Raw genomic sequence first — 21390 nt, forward strand, 5'->3', positions numbered from 1 at the left:
TTTGAAAGAAAAAAAAAGGTTTATTCAGCATCTGCATCATGTCTTGATGATTAAGGCACTTGAGTCAACGTTGACAATGGACAGAGACAAAAGTGTGTACAAATAGGACAGAAACATCACTACTGCTGCACAAACAACTTAACAGGCTAAGATATTGACCATACAAACTCCAAATACCAGTTTCAGTCTCCAGTTATTTCTTACACAAATATTTTTTTACTAATCAGCCCCACAGAAAGTGTGTTTCCCAAATTACTTTTTGCTGCTCTGACTGCCCAAGCTGTAATGTTTCGAAACAGACCTATGACTGTCAAAGTTCATAAATTATTTTGAAGAACGTTGTCGGGAATAAAAGATCGACATCTTGACAATATTCTGCAATGTTTCGGTTGAATCCGGTATTGGTGCAGCAGGAGGACGCAAGGATGAAAACACGTAATTTCATTTGCGGTTTTAACACATCCGCCATCTCAGCACAAGTACACGCTAGAGGTTTAATCACTCAACCAAACTCATGTAGAAATTGAAAAAACAACATTAGCTCTAGAGAAACATGTGAAAATAGGACAGTTAATACTGGCAGAAAAAAACATGGATTTCAAAACACCAAAATTTGAATATCTGTAAGATCACTGACGATTATGAGCAAAGTTGAATTTTTATGCAGACAAAATAGCTTGTGGGCCATGATGTCTTTGGACAACTACTTGTCAACTAGAAAAATAGTCTTTATTTCCTGTAATTGTCAATATCCTTTAGAACTACTACTGATAATTTCAAGTGGAATTCATAACAGTCAGCATCCTGATAGTGAGCTACAGTTCTTACATAGAAATCAGACAAAACTCAAAGGAGGACCACCTGTGACTTGATACCATTGCAGCCTCCATCATTAACTACTGTGTATGTTGCAGAGTCATGTTAACAGAGCTTCAGATTGCCAAGGGACCCAGGGCAATGACCCCCCCAAAAAACAAATGACCCTACAATTTAGCAATATGGTACTCATGGCTGATATTTCAGGTACCATTAGTATCCCAGGTGGTGGGCAGTTTGGACTGTTCTATTCAAATTCTCAATCTGATGCTATGTACTTCTTGTCATGACAACACTACAAAAGATCAATAGACTCAAGACATGGTGCGAAGGCCTTTAGAGAAGCAAGGTATTTTGCAGAGTAGATCATAGACATTTCACCTCCTAGCTGGACTATAAGTTCTGACAGCAAAATCCTGTTACATTGAATATAATTAAAACTTAACCTAAACAAGTACCTGGATCAGGTACAGCCTCAAATTATTGACAAACACTACCAGTATGTCAGATCATCAGGTCATCTTTCTGGCATTTGAGAAGCTGTAGTATCAGTGGAGATAGCAGATTTATTGACTTAAACTTCTTTATTCTTTCAATGCAAAGTTTTGGTCCAGATGCATGTACCCATATCAAGCAAGCAGCTACTGTACTAGTCAAATCTGTCTTCAGGTAATGCCACAAAATGTAACTTTGCTAGACTATCGCTAAATCAATATTGATCTTGATAAATGTTTGGTACTGTTGCAAGATAAACTGTCAGTGGCCCTATACAAGTAAGAGATGCAATGGCTATGATCTGACCTGCTAAGACTCGCCTTGCTGACATACAGAATGAGCTTCATGTGTATGAACACCTTTTTGTATGGCAGCAAGATGAAAGTAAAACCAGAAAGTTGTCATCTACCCTTGATAAAAAAAAAAACCATTCAAAAATGGTTCGTTAACTGTTAAAAACAGCTCATCAACATCTCAAGTCAAACATCTGAAAAAAGAATGATGGAAAGAGTTAGGATGTCGCATAAAAATGTCAAGTTGCATCCTTGTACACAAGTGTTCCAAATGTAGAGCTTATGAAATTGTTATGCAACAATTCAATTTCCTAGATTCTTTCTTCAAGCTGGAATTCAAGGAAGAGACCCAAAGTTTAAACCATTAGTTTCATTGTTCGATAGAACCGGGATTCAAACGTTACTCTTGAAATAATTTATCCTCAATTCGACACCCTCCGAGAATGGGCCATGTGAAAATAAAGCTTACATTTGACTTGATCTTCCAGCAATTTTCATGTTGATGCTATTTTGATGCTAGTAGTCCCACCCTCCCAACAAGTGTTACTCCCTTCCCTTTAAACATGGCCATAGGCCTTATCCCTCAACTTGCAATAAATGTGAACTGACCACATCACACAAACCTTCTCCAAACTACTAACATTTACGCCAGTGTTGACAATGAAGGGTTCAGAACTTGCCTGAAAGGACAGACTGAAAACCGCACGGTCCCGCTCCACAAAGTACAGCGACGACTATCAAAACTCCAGCTCTCCAGATCGGTGTCCTAGCGTTACACTTTGTGGATTGGGGCACTTTCTTCCCTTCTCTTTGAGAACATTTGACCTCCTTTCAAGAGCATAAATACAACAACCCAGCACATTTGTTAATATTGGCAATACCAACCGTCTCTTTTCATGCCCTTCCCGTCAAATACAAGGATTTGATGTCAGCTCACAATTTTGTAACATTGATAGAAAGCAGGAGAACAATGCAATGTGATCAGTTCAGCATCACCATGGCAACATCAAAAGGAACGTTACCATGGTTACTAAGGCAGTATCACAGCTGCCTATAAGGACGACCTTGAAAAGTCTGAAGACCACAAAGCTGAATTTAATCTACCTCAGGTGCAATAGTGTCCGCTGCTCTCCTGGTTTTCTCCAAACTTCAGACAGACATGTAATATGACTGCATTTGTTTCAACTAGCAGGTAGCTTTGTGGTCAATGAAACTTCTCAAGGTAGCCCAAACGTGGTAGAGACCTAGTCTCCATGCTGTGCCAGCAAGCACCGAAGAGGCGGTGATGGTGTATACGTTCAGTTTTTCCTTGTTTCAATGAAAAGGCTTGATAAAATAGTCAACACCTCCTGGTTGGGTGAAGGATCCAAGAAGCCTGTTGATGCTTGCTGACACACGCTAACACAATATGCCTCTACAGGCAGAAAGGAATCACAAATCTATCAATTTCATTTCACATTTGAACTTTTTAATCTCCATGAAATTGATAAGATTTGTGACCTGGAAAATTTTTCAAAGTGCAATTTTAAATTGAAACCAAATAAATAACTTCAAACTTATACATATGGCCCAGCAGAAATAAAATTTATATGGTTCCTGCATGTTATTGTGACAGTCTGGTATAACAAACATACATGGTAGGTCTACTAAAACAATGGGCCATATTTGTGGACACGACGGTTTTCTTTTCACGTTAATTTCAAAGCTGTCACTGGTGTCCAACCTGAATGATGAAACAATAAAATCTTTCTTTAATCAACACTATCATTTCCCAACAGCATCAATCACAACTAAGTGTGCTCACAGAACGTTATTTTGGCAACCACCACTGTTGATTCAAGAAATATGAGACTGTTTCATACATCCATATTCTTAGGTAACACTTAAAAGTTTTTTTTTGGTAGTTTGTATTTTCTGTAACAATAAACAAAGTTACCCAACTCATCCCTGACTTCAGAAGAAACCATCATTGGGACGTGTTGTTTCCATCGACCGCTTCAATATGCTGAAGGTGAAAAATAAGGGGACCACTGTGTTCAATGTAGATGCTTCATATGAACGAAAGACAAATGTAAGATCTCATTCTTCTCCAACCTGCCATCTTCAAGATACCTACAGGATTTCATGAGCATTTCTACTACTTCTTTGTTCCCACATTCCTCACCATCAGTATCTATCTTCACACACAAATATCGGATACACTCAGCCATAGGCTGAAACATTTTGATTTTCGTAATCATACCAAGTGTGTACGATTCTTATCAGCCTGGGATAAATTGGGTATAATTCAGAATGCAAGTAATGTGGTTCTATGTAAGTGGAGATTAGTCAGTCATTAGTGTCATCAAAAGTCAAGCTTTCAAATCCTACAATATTCTTATTCTAATATTTTTCAGAATTTGAAAGGACTGACAAGTTGTTTCTGTGACGACCAATTGCTTTCAATAAAATACTTTGCAAGTTTGGCATCTTCGTAACAAGATTTTTCAATTACCCATGGTTATCTATCAAGCATAGAATGATATGACGAAATATCTCTCATCACATACAACCAGCATTACATCTTTTTTTATACTTAAGTTAAACATGTTCAGCTTCCATTTGTTCGGTCAACAGTCCCTGCAATGTCCTTGTCCATGTGGGCCAGCTTGACCACTAACTGCCCTGCAAATGGTCAACCATCCTGTGTACATGTGGAGAAACTACTAGCGGTGGTCAAGCGGACCTACATGGACAGTTCCAAAAAGAGCTGATGACCAAGATGTGGCAGCTGGACACAAGCCTCTCATCTGTACATACTCCACAGACCTCTTGTAACATCCCTGTAAGAACCTGAAAAATGACTATCTTGTACATTAGAAATCCACAATCATGGACAAACCGACAGGTCTTCACCTTCATGTCTACAATACAAACCAGATTTACATCTGAATCAGACTATGTTGGAAGGTTGTCACGTGGAACAAGAACACCATCTTTTTGCCACCATGTTGTAGTATACAGATGAGAGGTGGTTTTGTCCCCAGTGTTGAGAACGATTGGTTACCCTTGTTAGGAGTAGATTTTCAACCCTGGGACACAAGAGTCGTTGTCTCTTTGAAGAGTTTTGTGATTTCTTGTCTCTTAGCCATTTCATGATCACACCACTGTCAGAAGATAGCTGGTCAGCACTACATCTGTCCTGTTTTAGTCGAGTACTGGCCTGGCCTTGCTTACTCCTCACACAATTTGTACGGTCAGTGGCTGGTCACCCTGACTCGGCTGCTGGCCGCTCACCAGCATCAAGAGGTCTCTATCCTCACAATGTATTGCATGGACGACGATGACTTGTGGCCTCACAGCCATGACACACTGATTTCTACATCAACTGTACAGTGTCAATGAAGTTTAATGTTTTCCTGGGACTTCAGTTCGTCAACAGTCTCCATCACTCAGTCGTAACATATGCAATGAAAACATGCTGCTCGATGTCAATACTGGAATGAACATGATGAAGAAGAATCCATTCCCAGTGTACAGGCAGCACATGACGATTGAGCTGTCGCCTTCTCGCACAGATAGGTCCGTACAGAGCTGTGCACCCTACTCACGTCACACAATACACGATGATCAAGTGATATGTAGGTCATGAACCGACTTCCATGAAATATTTACACAATGGTACCTTGGCATATCTCAGCAGGAGGCAGCAGATTTGTTCAGAATGAAATGCACAGTGCACACTGCCCTAGGTACTGGCTCGAGAGTCCTATCTCATTTCACATTTGCTAGCCAGTACTTGAGACAACATTAGTGTGCATCATCACCGCCACAAATCCAGTTATTCCTGGGTCAGTCAGTCTGTGCTATGGAAGTCCCTCAACATGAGAATTTGTCTGTACAAAAATATATATTACAAACTCTCTAGAAGTGGAAAATTCATCAGAACTAAAGTCCAGCGAGGCAGGTGATCCATCTACATGGCAGAATTGTCAACACTTGTTCTATCAGGCTCACAGTCAAACACACCTCGTTAGTCAACAATTCCACCATACAAAAGCACAACTAAACCGCATTTCACATCAACTACATTCAGATCCCCTGCAGTCCTTACACTGCCAACAGAAGCCATAAGTTCTTACACAGCATACCATTGGATGCCATGGCTAGTTTTCAAATCTGCATTGCATTGCATTGCATTGCTTAAGTTACTTTGGCATTTCAATGAACAATGGTTAGTTCGGGGTTTAAAAGTCTTCAACGACAGAAGATCAAAATAGTTTTTACACAAGCCAAAACAAAGTCAGTGGACTTGTTACTAGTAACTGTGAAAAAGCAAGGCTGATTTTTCACCAGTTAACACATTGTGACCTGCATGTACATGTATTTTCAATCCCCTGGAATTTGTTTCCCCGTTGTGAATCTTGTAGGCTCACTGCAAAGCAATGGTAAAGACAGGCCACGTCCATGCATAAAGATTATTTTTCCATTCATCATATTGCATGTGTTTTTTAACAGCTCTTGTATAGTAAATGCTATGTGTGGTTGCAGGGCTCGATCTAAGGAACTGGAATTAACTTGCACCAGGTGCATGTTGACATGAAAACCTAGTTGCACCAGACAAAAACCAGATGGCACTGTTACCGTAAATTTATCAAAATTGAAACGTACACATAACCTTGAAGTACCCAGTTTGACGTCAAGCCCAATAAAGCATGACAAATAATACATAACACACGGATTATTGATGTAGTATGGCAAACAAAGCTTAGTGGTAGTGAATGTTTTCAAAGACCCTGCTGAGTAAGTGTTAGACACATATTTGAAAGATTTTGACATGCTCTTGGTGCATGTAGACTTAAGCATTAAGGTTTCAATTTTCACTAATATGTTGCACGGATGCATGTTTTATATAGCTAAATCGAGCCCTGGGTTGTCAATGCATATCCTATTCAGAGCTATTGTTATGTAATACGGTCAAGCAGTGTTTCTCCGGGCAAGCTAACAGTCCCCTCTCATGTGAAAAGTGTTGTTAGAAATATGTGGCCCATACATGCATTTACTTGAAAAGTGCAATAGCTTTTGTCTCAAGTTATTTTACCCACTGCACAACGACATGCAAGAGGCCTGTCTTTAGCATGCCACAGCTCCCTATGAGACAGGCAATCTGTATGGACCAGTTGGTGTGAAACAGATTTAATTCCCGACAAGGAATGAAGATTATGATTAAGGAGAGTGATGAAAGTTCTGATGATATTTCCATGGCTGCAAAGTATTTTATGTACAGTACTGCTTCAAATTGAGTCAATGTAATTCCAACAATGGAGAGCTGGGCAACAGGGACAATGCAAGACTGTATCTTGGACTCAGATTGTAGACAGTTTGCCTGTGGGAATCCAGGTGCAAATTAAACATAGCATTTGTCAGAAGGGTTCAACTTCTAACAAGTAAACTTGTCAATTTGAGTGTAGGATCGGTCAAGGATTCCAGTCTCACAAGTTTGGTATTCTCCAGAAAGCATTTAATTCACGGGTAGTCCTAGTCTTCTCATTGTTTTTTTCTCAAGTTTTTCTAACACAACCCAATCCTAAACCATCAGAAACAAATGAGCACCATTTGAACGCACGTCTTCAAATCTTAGTCCTGTCTTAACAAGCAGACAGCACTCAGCATGCACAGAAAGTAAAACTCAACAGCTCCAAACAAGAAACACTGTCCTCATACTTCCAGCAACTGCTTCGTCTTCAAGTCCTCCAAAGCGCAATCCTGACATCTTTCAAATTTGTAATCATGAGCTGAACATCAAAACTGGAAGTTGCACTCAGACAAGGCATCAGCCTTGTCGTTTACAGTAATAAATAATAAAATAAACAAAAACAAAGAGCACTCCAGCGCTGACAATGGCTTGATTTACCCACTGTTTGCCGGTAGGTCAGGCTTGGGTGTGGTACTGCTGCTGCTGCATCTTCCGCTGCATCTTCGTGTGATAGGTACAAGTCTATATACAGGGTTTGGCATTTGCTGTAGTCAACAGAGGGAGGAGGGATGGAGGGAGGGAAGTGGGGAGAGGGCGGGGCTGGACGGTGGCTGATTCAGTTGCCCCCGGCTGTTGCCCCTGTGCGTGGATCATCATCATCCTCTCTCTCCATTCCGTACTCAGCCACATACAATGAGGGGTCAATCTGTTTGGGGATTGGTTTGATTTCTGTGCCCAGTTCTTGCTCGATTTTGTGTAAAGCGAATCTGAAAGATAGATGTTATGACATGTGAATGAGGCAGCGTTCGAAATTAAGAATGGTATTTAGAGTCCTTGAGATGTTCTGCTAGTATCTGAATTCAGAGAACCTGTCAATCTTAATGATTATTTTCAGAGTTTGGTTGGTTGGTTTGTTGTTTAACGCCGCACTCAGCAATATTCCAGCTATGTGACGGCAGTCTGTAAATAATCGAGTCTGGACCAGACAATCCAGTGATTGATATCATGAGCATCGATCCACGCAATTGGGATCGTTGACATGCATCAACCAAGTCAGCGAGCCTGACCATCCGATCCCGTTAGTCGCCTTTTACGACAAGCATAGTCACCTTTTACGGCAAGCATGGGTTGCTGAAGACCTATTCTACGCTGGAATATTTTAGACACAACTAAGGCCAAGGAAGGGCTTCTATTATACAATGTGAATATTTCAACCATGGTCATTGGCCTAGAAGCTGTCATTCGATAGAAACCCATTCTGACTTAGGGCTGATAACTTTCAGTATTGTCATGAGTTAGTGAAAATAGAATGGGAATTTCCCAAAAGTGGTATTCCCCAATTGTAAGCCAATCAGAAGTTTCCGCTTGTTTGAACATCCTGCTGATATTGTAGTTTACACAGTTTGATATGTTCAGCCTTCTTGTGTCTCTACAACCCTCAAGTCTACTACCATATTTACCTGTCATCATAAGTAATCAGATTTATGGCAACGCCAAGGTGGCCGTATCTTCCTGATCGACCAATTCTGTGGAGGTATGTTTCTGCGTGCTTCGGGAAGTCAAAGTTGATTACAACATTGACAGCTTGAATGTCAATACCTCTCGTAAACAGATCTGAAAATAAACAAACCGGTGTGCAATATTCCAGTAACACCACTTTGAAGGCTGTGTCAGTGTGATGCAGGTTCACCACTTTCACAAAATCCACGGGCACTGGTATGATGCTGACAAACAAGGCACCATAATCCGTGAGTGAGTGAATGAGTACGGTTTTATGCCGCTTTTAGCAATATTCCAGCAATATCACGGTGGGGGACACCAGAAATGGGCTTCACACCATGTTGGGAATCGAACCCGGGTCTTCGGCGTAACTGGCGAACGCTTTAACCACTAGGCTACCCGACCGACCCCGCACCATTTTCAAGGTGAATCTGATATTCCAGGGGTTGATTTAACAACAAATTCGTATGTAGCCAGCAGGGCTTGCTCCTTTTAAATGTTACTGGCCCTTCTCCAAACTGGCTTGCAAATAAATGATGGAAGCCGCCTCACAGTCAAGTTACACAGGAGTTCTAAAGATTTTCAAACTCCTCGCACATCTTTTCATGCACACTTCAGGTTAAACCTTGGCTTCCATTTATCCCATTTCGTGACGATTTATGAGCAACTAAAGAAAGTTGTTGTACACAATACAAAATGGATACCGGTTGTGTCATTCTACCGAGATGATCGAGAGATATGTTTCTTAGTTAACCATTCACACAACCTCATCCCCCTAAATATTTCCTCATCGTCACAAAATTCAAGAGCTGTGTCCAATGAAATAAATGAAACGTACATAGAGAAGGGGTGAAATTTTGACTAGCCATCTAATTTACATTTCAGCAGGCCTTTTGTAATTGTATCAGGCCATGAGCCAACAGGCCAGCAGTAAAAAATCGACCCCTGTATTCCAACCCACAACCCAAGAAACAAGCAAGAAGCAGTTAAAATGCTCTTCTTTAGGAAATCCACACAAGACTTATGGAACTACAAGATGGACGTAGCAAGTACCTGAGCAGACGAGGTTGCGACAGAGCCCCTGCCTAAAGTCGTGGAACACACGGTTACGATGTTGCTGGTTCATCTTGGCATGGATGTAGTAGCAGGAGTAACCCAACTCTGTAATCTTCTTGGCCAACAGCTCCACACGGTTTGTCGAGTTACAGAAGATGATGGACTGGTTGATTTGGAGCTGAAGCAGGAAACCGTTACAAAATGATCAAACAAACATTCAAATGTTGAACAAGTTTCCAATGAAACGGCAGTGCTGTTTTAGCACTCTTTAAGCCCGATGCCAAGACTAGACTTCACACATTGTATCAATGTGGGGATTTCAAGAAGTGCCACAACACCTTTCACTACAAATACTAGTCTGTAGCCAAAGCTAGAAAACTTTGTAAACAGTAGCTTACAAGATCCAATAACACAATAACTTTTGCAGTTTCTAGATAACTGATTATATGTGACTACCCTAGGTCCAATTTACAAGTTTTACAACTTAACTCCATTTTCAGTGTTGGTAACATCAGCAGTTTGTCTCAGTAGCAGAACTGAAGTATTCATCATTAAATGGAGTTAACAGATGTGTGCTAGAAATGGCCTTTAAGAAACCTGAAGTGACTTAGTGGTGCTTACAACGTTTGTTTATTATCATATAATTCATAATATGACGTCTACATAACATTGCTCTACCCTTGGATGAGAGGCGTATGAACGACACATTTTCTTGTGCATTCATTTTTTTCATGATTATATTCTTGAAATGATGTAAACAGGGGATTATTTGACTACCCTAATGACGAGTATACAAGTTTTCATTGTACATGAACTTAACTCCATTTTCAGTGTTGGTAATATCAGCAGTTTGTCTCAGTAGCAGAACTGAAGTATTCATCATAAAATGGAGTTTGAATTCATTTAATCTAACATAAAGTAGCCACAAAAAATTATTTGATCATAAAATTTAGCAAGTCAAGACATTAATGAGACCAACAAACTTTCTGATGTTTCAAGAGTTTTTTGAAAAATATTTGTGTTTTAACTTTTTGTTATTACAATAAATAGTTAACAAAACCGAATAAAACATTCTCATATACTTCTGAACTAGCAGATCAGCAACACCTTTCCTTTGAGAATTCAGTGATTCTTGTTCACCAATGCCAACAAATAGCATGTAGTGCTATGTAATGATTTCAGTTTCAGAGTTCCCTCATGTTTTCAGGGATCTAACCAGGATTCCAAATCATATTTTTTCTCAAACTGGTCAGTTAACATTAAATACATGTCCCTATCTACAAAGCCATCACATTTTTACAGTATAACATGAAGTGGAAAATTGTAATTCCAATTTGGGAATTTTCACTGACATCTGCTGCCGACATGGTGTTTGTATCATTATATACAGAACGTTTCACCAGTTCCAACTGTATGTGAACTTTTGGACAGTTGCACCATCCATTAGACCAAGGAGGCGGTCATCTTTTATGGTCAAGTTATTTTGGCAACAACTACTTCTGCCAACTTCTACATGTTGTTGGAAATTTAGTTCTACTTTTGATTTATCATGACTGTATTGGGAAATGTAAGTCCTCACTCCATTTTCAGTGTTGTAATATCAGCAGTTTGTCTCAGTAGCAGAACTGAAGTATTCATCATTAAATGGAATGTGGCTTCCCTTCTATGAAACAAAAGCTACACTAAGGTTCTTGTGAAAAGCCTCTTCCCGCAAGCAGTGTTATTTTTTTGTTATTGATCTGTACAAGGCTAATCAATTCAAAAAGGGATAGACCAATAGTACCTAGGTCAGATTACTGTGACCAAGACAGACTTGTTGCTCCCACACCAATTCTATTTCTTATAGTCAAGAAAAGGCCTGCAGAATTGTAATAGCTGGATATGACCAATGGTGGGTTGTACAAAACTTTGTAAGATGAAAGTTCAGGTGTACCACTTGACTTGGAACATTTTACTATTTTACTATTTTAGGGGTATACACGTATACGTACACTTATAAAATCATGTATACACTATGACTGATAAATGCAGTGAACGGGATCGCGTGGTCAGGCTTGCTGACTTGGTTGATGCATGTCATCGATCCCAATAGAGTGGATCGATGCTCATGATATCAATCACTGGATTGTCTGGTCTAGACTCAATTATTTACAGACCGCCGTCATATAGCTGGAATACTGCTGAATGTGGCGTTAAACAACAATCCAACATTGACTTACAAAATTGGGGTCCAGGTGACCCGCCAAAATTAATTTTAAGGGTCACTGTAGGCAGTATGAGGTCTCCAGTAAAGTAACGAATCAGTGATCATGTGGACAGTGGTCATGATGGATGGATGGATGAAATGACAGACGCCCATAATTGCTCGATACACTGTAGCTACATTATGAATATTATTGTGCACCCCTTGGGATGCAGTAAATTAGTATTTTTGCGTCAATTTTCTACACTTGTGGGTACTGGACGCACATTTGTCTGTCACATAAAACCCTGGTGTCTTGTTTATGATAGAACTTTGTCACTAGTCCATAGCATTTCATACACATAAATAATTTCCCAATTCCATTTTCAGCCTTGGTAGTATCAGCACTGTCTGTCAGTAGCAGAACTGAAGTTGATCATCACCAAATGGAACTTCCCTTCATATAGTGAGTAGACAATGCATTCTCAGGATTAGGGACAATTTGGGGCACCCGCGTAACTGAATCAAGGAATCCCAAAAGCTTTAATTCTCAACACTATGAAAACAACCCCTTGACCTTTATGATTTAATTCAAACACTGCATTTTAGTATTAGGAGTATTAGGAGTATGAAAGTGAAGGTGTCCTTGTCACAGCCCTAATGGTAAAAGTCAAAGGCATCATGGATCAGCCTAGTCCATAGTTTGCATTCAATTGGGTAATTGCAGGTCAATATAGGTAATTTTATATCTTATACACATACAGGGAAAAACTGACCACCTCCAGTACAGTCAGTTTCAAAATTGTATGGGTCCTTACAGCCTGTCATAGATTTACATGTCTATTTATGTCACAATAAGCTGCAGTATTTAAAATATGGTCTTGAAGAGTTTAGTTTGGGTCAACAACTTCTAAAGTTTGAGGGTGCTGAAGGCAGCCCTGCAAAAAATTTTCTCTAACACTGCCGACATGAAATGTCTTTAGTGGAAGGTACATTCTGGTGGGCAGAGGCTACAGCAGCACATTAAACAGGGTCGTCAAGCTGCATTTTGACCTTCCGGCAGTAGAAATAAACAGTCTTAGTCCACCAGTCCTTATAATGATAACACAAAGCAAAACCCTTACAAATTGCAAATTTCTACCAGTCCTTATGATACCTTAACTATTGGGCAGTTTGGCAAGGACTACAGGACTAGCGCTAATTTCTAACGCTGCCTTCAAGTATGTACTCTTAGTATCAGTCAAATCAAGACATCGGCACCATATCAAGATCTGTTGTTGACAGTCACAGAATACAGTGTGTTCTTGTCTAGATCTCCATTTTCAGTGTTTGTAACATCAGCACATATTCTCAGTAGCAGAACTGAAGTTATTCATCATTAAATGGAGTTGGCATATCCAAAACCTTCTCTTAAAACTGCACACATTGACAACCCCAATGTCAAATTTGGCCAGTTTAACATTCTAAGAATCTCGTATATGGATTTGTAAATGAACTTACTTCTAACAATTGGTGCAGAAAATATTCACAATTCAAACATGTCAATAGAGCAACCACTGGCAACATATTTAAAGAATACAGAGGTTGACAGGTATTCAGTTGGGAGTTACACAAATAATCCAGTGAGTCACCATTTGGTGACTAGTGTGTAAGTATTGTCAAACTGAGAATTAAGTCCCATTAAGACTCATAGCAACTTGGAAATTTGAAGAGCACAATTTTTAAGTAAATTTCAGAAATAATTCCACTTCAAAAACCCAAATTGTGGTTAGTAAGAAAAAGAGTTTCTAAAGAGTACATCTGTGTCAATAAATCAACCTGAAATGGACAGAAACAATACCTAAAATGATATGGTTATCAACAATTACTCTACTGCTTGCTCCCAACATCACAAAAAGATTCAAAATGTAATCCAGTTGGAAGTTAAAATTCACTTAGAACCTATTCCCAAGGTTTCAAATGTCAAATTACTTGCTCTCGTAAGTACCATCTCCATTTTCAGGAAGTGTAAAGTCAGCATAATCTTCAGTAGCAGAACTGAAGGTACTCATCATCAAATGGAGACCGGCATCATGACATGTTTTACAAATTTTCAAGAAATGCTTCTCATCAGCAAGAGCTCAAAGTGATCTTTAGTCAGCCATATTCAACATGTTAAGTTATGATATTATGCAACAAGAATATCAGTACAGTGGAATCTGTTTAAACTGGATTCTGACTTATCCAGATCTTTCAATACCAGATCATTTGGTCTGGTATTGACAGATCCTATCAGTAAGAATTATTTACTGCAGACTTGAGCCTGAATTTTGGCCTCAGAGTAGGTCTAGGTAAATCCCTAGACTAAGCGTTTATTCTGTTTAATGCGGGCACACTCATAAATTATCCGATCCTTAAATCTAGTCATAAAGGGTACATTTGCAGGAAACGGTCATTATTAGGCACCAGATTGGGATCATAAACTTCATCAAATGATGGACTCGGCCTCTACTCCAGACCCAGGCTTCTATTTTTGACGGAGGCATGTCCTGTAAGCCGGGCATCTAACAGAGGAAATACAGTTGAAAGCTAAGAACACCTTTTTAAACAGTTTTTTCAAACTATCAAATATATTTACTTTCAGATATTTGATTAGGGATGGCATATAAAATATGCAAAAAGGTAGAATCTAAACTTAAAGTCATTCAAATGTGTGCCAACCGTGCTGGTTGTCATTCAGGGCATCTGATCCGAATCTGTTACCTCACACAAACATCTAGCCACACTGACCCAGAATCCACACCAGGCTTTCATGTGTAGTAACGTGTTGAACTTACCTTTGAAAATAATGTGTTGAGACAGTGAACCTTCTGTTTTTCTTGTACAAATGCATAATACTGTGTTACACCCTTCAGTGTCAGTTCGTCCATCAAGTTAATCTCATAGGGGGTTTTCAAGTGTTTCCTCTGCAATACAGACAAGCATTCTTTGATAACACATGCTCAACTCTGGGTATGTCGTAACCATTGTCCAAAGTTGGACTCCGTTTGTCGACATGTTGTATGTGTACAAAATCATTTTATTCCCAATTCTAAGTTTTGTTCGGTTGAAAGAAAGTTATGACATGTCTGCTAGTTGAATTTGGTTAATATCTATTAAGCGAAAAAAATAATAGTCTTGGTTCTCAGGCAGCAGAAAAAAAACAAAACCTCCCGCCCGCCCGCCCGCACTGTATTTTCAAAAGTCATTACCTGAGAACCAATTCTTTTTTTTAAAGCCTTATCAGTGTTCAACATTAAATTCCTGTGGCTTCTGAATGCCTTAATGATTCTGCAGCCACTGCACCTGAATGAATTACATATCATTTGTATGAATTAAGAAATTATATTTTAGTAATTTAGTTGCAAATTCACAAACTTCAGGAGAGTTGGCAGCTATGTAGTATGAATCATTACAATGCATGTATTATTTCAGGTGTAACACTAAGATTGCTAAGTCATACTGACCATAAACTGCTCCACAGTAAGAGGGAAGGTAGCCGAGTAGAGCAGGATTTGTCTGTCTGGTGGTAGATGGCTGATAATGTTGTCCAACATCCCCTTGAAGTCCTGAGACAACAGCTTGTCTGCCTGAAGTCACAGCATCAACACTGGCTCACACACTTCATAGCAACGATAACCAGTTACTTTAATAACTGGGCAATGAGAATAAATAGTCTTCAATTTTCCATTGAACAGCATTTCAGTCATGATGTGTTCGGTGAAAACCCATTGGTATGGTACTGGTGAGGTGAAATGGGGTTTAACGTCGCATCCAAGATTATTGCACTTATATAGCGACGTGCATGTACGTGTGTGTGTTTGTGTGGCTGCTTGTACTAGTCCGGACTGATGCCGATTTATAGTACTAGCTCACTGAGATACCATGCCGCAGTTTAACATGAATACTCCACACAGACACAGTATACTGACTCCGAGCAGACCAGTCCTTGTTTTAGCCCCTTAATGCCGAGCGCGAGACAGGGTAACAACAAGTACCATCTTTTAACGTCTTACAATGATAATTGATGAAAGTGATGCAGTGAGGCTGCAGTACAGCATAGATTACAATTTATACAGCAACTACAATCTGTAAATGACATTGGGCCACAAAAGAAACACGAAGATGACCATTAACTACCACACTTCAACATAGCGCATGACAGGGACGCGTATAAGATAGCTTGGTTGTACAGGGCCCAGTACGTCACTACAACACTGGCAGAAGAGCATAAATTCCACTTCTCCATTTTCAGATAATCCCAAAAGAACATCATGATAATCAGCAGGATTTAAAATCATGTTTCATCATTAAATGGAGAAAACAGAATTTTGGCCCCGTCATTTTTTTAAAACTCCTTTAAAAATTACCGTATTCGACGTTATAAGCGCCCGGCTCTAATAAGCGCCCACGGCGATATTTGCTAATATATTGGCTAGTAGTTAGCACCCCTTCCGATTAATCAATGTACACAACACTTATGTATTCGCGTATAATACGTACTAGTGTGTTATATGCACCCTTAATTATGGGCATTTAAATTCTGGAAAAATGTATCTCTCGTATATAAACATTTCAGGCTGTCAGCATAAACCACGAAATTTATCTTTCAACTCTGTTTTTTTCACCAAAATAATATTCTAATAAGAGCCCCCTATTTCTAATTTTGAGAGCGCCCTGGGCGCTAATTAAGTCGAATACGGTAAGCCACATTCTCAAGGGTCAATGTCTAGATAAATTAAGGGGGGTTGTGGGGATTCTTGAGGTATGCTGCAAAAGTATTTGATTCTAGGAACCCCCTAACTCTTAACATTAGGGTAATGGCAAGCACCCCTTGACTTTCATGCATAAGTTCAAACAAGTACCACAAACTGCTTCATTACTTCCCCACAATGGTCAACTGTTTAAGAACATTCAACATACCTCATCAAGAACTAATATGCCACATTTGCCCATCTTCACCAAATTCTTGTTCATGAGATCAAGGATACGCCCTGGGGTGGCGATAATAACATGCACTGAAAAACAAAGGTTACATTCAAACAAATGTTCAGGTTCCATCTGAAAGAGTGAAAATTCTGCCTTGACATTTCTAAAAATAAGGTACATTTTGTTGCATACTTTGAGACAAAGGAATTTTTTTTATTACAGTATGTTTGTTGTTTAACACCGCACTCAACAATATTACAGCTATATGACGGCGGTCTGTAAATAATCGAGTCTGAACCAGACAATCCAGTGATTGATATCATGAGCATCGATCAACGCAATTGGGATCCATGACATGCATCAACCAAGTCAGCGAGCCTGACCACCCGATCCCGTTAGTCACCTTTTACGACAAGCATGGATACCCCACTCACACTATACCGACTGAATATACCAGGCCTTGTCTTATCCCGCTTATGCTGAGCGCAAGACAAGGAAACAAAAAACAACAACAAAAAAAGTACCATATTTGAATGTCTTTTTGAATGATACTGCTGTGGATCGAACCACTAACCTTCCACTTACTGGGCAAAGGCACCATCCACTAAACCAAGGAGGCGGTCATCTTCTATGGTCAAGTTATTTTGGCAAAACTACTTCTGCCAACTTCTACATGTTGTTGGAAATTTACAGTTCTACTTTTGATTTATCATGAGACTGTATTTGGAAATGTAAGTCCTCACTCCATTTTCAGTGTTGGTAATATCAGCAGTTTGTCTCAGTAGCAGAACTGAAGTATTCATCATTAAATGGAGTTTTTTATTTATTTTCCAACACTGTCAACTAAACAAGCACTTTCTGAACACTGTGATCATCATATCTATCCTGCTCAACTCACCTGGATCATACAACCTCATGATGTCATCTTTGAGATTTGTTCCACCGGTTGTGACCATGACTTTACAGCCCAGATGCTTGCACAGTTCTATACATATCTGACTAGTCTGTAGTGCCAGCTCTCTCGTGGGTACTATTATCATCGCTGAAATACACAAATGTCTCAAATAAGGAGAGAAGTTGAGGTTAATTATGAATCTATGTCCAATATTTGTTTGAAATTCAAGAGGACAGATACCTGTATGACACATGAAAACACTTCTTACAATTAAACCTGAAACTATTTCACCAAACATCAAATAGTTTTCTTTTTTTGTGTCTGATTAGCCTTTGAAATTAACCCTAGGCCGTTAGCCCGAGACTACTGAATAGTGCATTTGAAGGTTATAATTCTGAACTATTTCTCAATGCTACAGTTTCGCTACAAAAGATAAACAGTGTTAGAAATTGGCACTAGCCCTTTTGTCCTTGCCAAACTGGCCAATAGTTAAGGTATCATACGGACTAGTAGAAATTTGCCATTTTTATAGGTTTTGCTACATGTTATCATCATCATAAGGACTAGTGGAGTAAAACTGTTAGTTTCTACTGCTGATAGAACTGAATAAAACTGAGAAGTAAATATTACTGACAAATATCTCCAAGTCGACAATCAGTCAATGTCCTACAATATGAATTTATTTGAAGCCCTCAATAATAAACCTAACAAAACATACATCAGCTTGAAAATAGAGAACTTCGGGATGAGAGATTCGTTTAATATGTTAACAGTGAACTGAACTAGTGAATTGAATGGGTGAAAGTCATTTCATGCCACAGTTAGCAACATTCCACCTTTATCATGACAGCCTGCAAACAACCGAGTTGGGACAGGCACATCTTCCCGAGGCAAGGGGGTTAACTGACAATAAAAGTCCAGTTTCCACCCTTGCCGAACTAGGCTGGATTTTCTGTGCTGAAACAGGTCTTACTTCGCGAATTGCATCAATTGTGAGCACTTTGATTAAAAATATGAAAAGATTTGGAAAATATCTGCTGACGCTGAGTTGGCGGTAGACATGCTTTGCAAACCCGGCAATGAACCAAAATCTGCACGGCAGTTTATGAACCGGATGCCAATTTTGTTACGCGATATTGATCGGACTATGTATGCATAGACTCATTAGTCCAGCAAAAAAAGAAAATTAACTCCATAATTCCAGCCTAGTTTGGCAAAGGTGGAAACTAGACTTTTACAGTCAGTAAACTCCCTTGCCTTGGGAAGATGGGACAGGCAAATCAGTGGTATGGTCAACATGGTATGGTCCACATCCCATGCCATCAGTGCTGATTACACTTTCAGCCATGTCTGAGCCTGACCATCCTATCTTCAATTCAGTCGTATCTGAAGTCTTACGGCAAGCAATGGGGACTTATTCTAACCCGGGTACCACATAGGGTACACCCAGTGTCTGAAATAAAATGAATTGTCAGGCTGCCATCAGGACTGACTGCAGGCCCTGACTAAACTCTTCAGGCCCTCATATTACTGTACGCCATAAAGACGAGAGCTGAGTATCGCCTGGTATTTTGCAATATGAGTCTCACGATAAGGACTGACGATACCACTGGTATCTTGATACACCACAACAAATAGAAAGAAATGTTGAAATCACTGAAAAACAACTGTAAAACCTCTTGTTTCATTCATATACTTTAAGAACAGAATCGTTTTAAATGAAGAGATGATTATTAAATGTAATAGTTAGTATGCGTGTCTTCTATCACCACATGTTCCGCCACGCTTACAAGTTGCGCTATGCAACTTCTGCAATTACGGAAGGTAACTATCAGTCCCTCTTCTGTTTCACATATTGCAATCTCACAAACTGACAATTCAAATATCTGTATATAAGTATTGATGACATCAAGGGTATCAGTGAGTCAATAATAATGAACCATAAAAATTTAAAACTACAGGTCCGACACGATATCTACCTGCCACGGACCTACGGGCAGGTGCTTATTTCAAACACTTGGTATACCAATTTCAGGGAAATAATTAATATTTGAGGTAGAGCTATCAACACTATATTTCGTAAGTTGCAAACACCCAATATATCAGAGACTTTACTTACATTGTACTTCATCTCGTGAAGAGTCGGTTCTTTCTATAATTGGAATTGCGTAGGCACCCGTTTTTCCAGTACCATTCTTGGCTCTTGCCAAAACATCACGCCCTGTTAGTGCAATAGGAATGCTAGCTTCTTGAATAGGAGAGGGTTTTTCCCAACCTTTCTCGAATATACCCATAAGAAGTTCGCGTTTCAGGCAGAAATCTTCAAATTCATTTCCTTTGGTATTAGTCACATCCTGAAATGACAAAAAAAAAGGTCTCAACATCTCCTTTCATCATGAACATATAGCACAAAGCTGAAAATGACGGTACAATCCTATGGCATGTATGTCACATTTTGTCCTTGTTATCTTAAGGTTGCATTTAGCTATATGACAGTGGCCTGTAAATAATCATGTCTGGTCCAGGCAAACCAGTGATTGATATCATGAGCAACACTCCACAATGTCAGGGGTGCCATGACACAAAAAGTCAGTGGTACAGTCTGACCACCGATCCATTCAGTCGCCTAATTGGTTGGTGGGACCAATTCCAAACTGGAATACCCACAATATGTACTTAGGGTGAGATACAATAAACGTGGGCCTATTTATCGATATACCACGTTACAAAACGCAAATCTTAAGTACAGTGTTCCCTCGCTAGTGCACCCTTCAATATTGTGCTAACTCGGTTATAGCGTATGGTAACACATGGCTCCCAAAACTTACATTTTTATTAAGCTCAACTTTTACACCGACACTATGTTTTTTCCCCATCTCAAAAAACACTATTACCTGATCACCGTGATAACACCGGAAATACCAGTCAACAAATCTGAACTGAAGTACGCAATTCACTTCCATTACTATACTATCTGGTTAGAAAAACGGGTTCATTGTATATCTGGACTTATGTTTGTAATATTATTTTTTTTCAGTTTCATTCAATATTGTTTACATTAATTTCAGCAAAATCGTGCGTGAAGTGGTCGGTAGGTCAAACACAACTCATCGTTATTTACAGCAACTACAGTCAGATTACTGATATTGACGCCTTGAAATGAACTTCAGTTGCCAGGGACTGGATACATATATCATAAATGCCATACTTTGACTCGTTAAAGTCATATCTGTGGCATTTTGACTATTATATGTCAACTTAACGTCTTCACAATCAAAATACAATGTAGAGGGGGGGAAGTCCCTACGGTAACTGGACAAATTGTTCCATACGTAAAAATATCCTGCAATAGCATTAACCTGTACCAATGTGCTACCCTTATGGTTATTATATTTTTAAAGTGAGTGAGCGAGTTGGGTTTATCGCCACTTTTAACAGTATTCCAGTTATATCACGGTGTGTCAGCATAATATGGGGGGAAGCCCGAAGTGATGCAGATCTTAGACGTTTACCACTTTCGATGAAACCCATGAGCACAGGTATGGTGCTGAAAAAACTAGAAACACAATCGGGGCGAACCGGGATTCGAACCCCCAATCATAGGTTTCTGATGTGCACATGAGACGCAACTCTGCACAAGGAATCGCACCGCCTTAGAAGACTGGGCCACCCGTGCCCCTCAAATATATAATATAGTAAAAGCTGCAACTAAAGTAACACCACGATATTGGAATATATTATTCCTGATAAA

The 21390-nt window shown here is 39.4% G+C and overlaps 1 protein-coding gene across 3 annotated transcripts in view; it reads right to left on the bottom strand.

The window, feature by feature from the left end:
* The window catches only part of LOC124121803 (ATP-dependent RNA helicase cgh-1-like), a 24772-nt gene continuing 3382 nt past the window's right edge, over positions 1-21390 (bottom strand). For all 3 annotated transcript variants that reach the window (XM_046484877.2, XM_046484878.2, XM_046484880.2), the window contains exons 4-11: positions 19759-19993; positions 17643-17786; positions 16739-16833; positions 15283-15405; positions 14614-14742; positions 9613-9793; positions 8520-8673; positions 1-7826 (exon numbers count right to left, since the gene is read on the bottom strand). In XM_046484877.2, coding sequence (XP_046340833.1) covers positions 7676-7826; positions 8520-8673; positions 9613-9793; positions 14614-14742; positions 15283-15405; positions 16739-16833; positions 17643-17786; positions 19759-19993 — 1212 coding nt within the window. In that variant the 3' untranslated portion in view covers positions 1-7675. The remainder of the gene's footprint in view (positions 7827-8519; positions 8674-9612; positions 9794-14613; positions 14743-15282; positions 15406-16738; positions 16834-17642; positions 17787-19758; positions 19994-21390) is intronic.

Source organism: Haliotis rufescens, unplaced genomic scaffold (assembly GCF_023055435.1).
Source record: "Haliotis rufescens isolate VD_foot unplaced genomic scaffold, xgHalRufe1.0.p SCAF_18, whole genome shotgun sequence".
In the NCBI taxonomy this organism is placed as follows: Eukaryota; Metazoa; Mollusca; class Gastropoda; order Lepetellida; family Haliotidae; genus Haliotis; species Haliotis rufescens.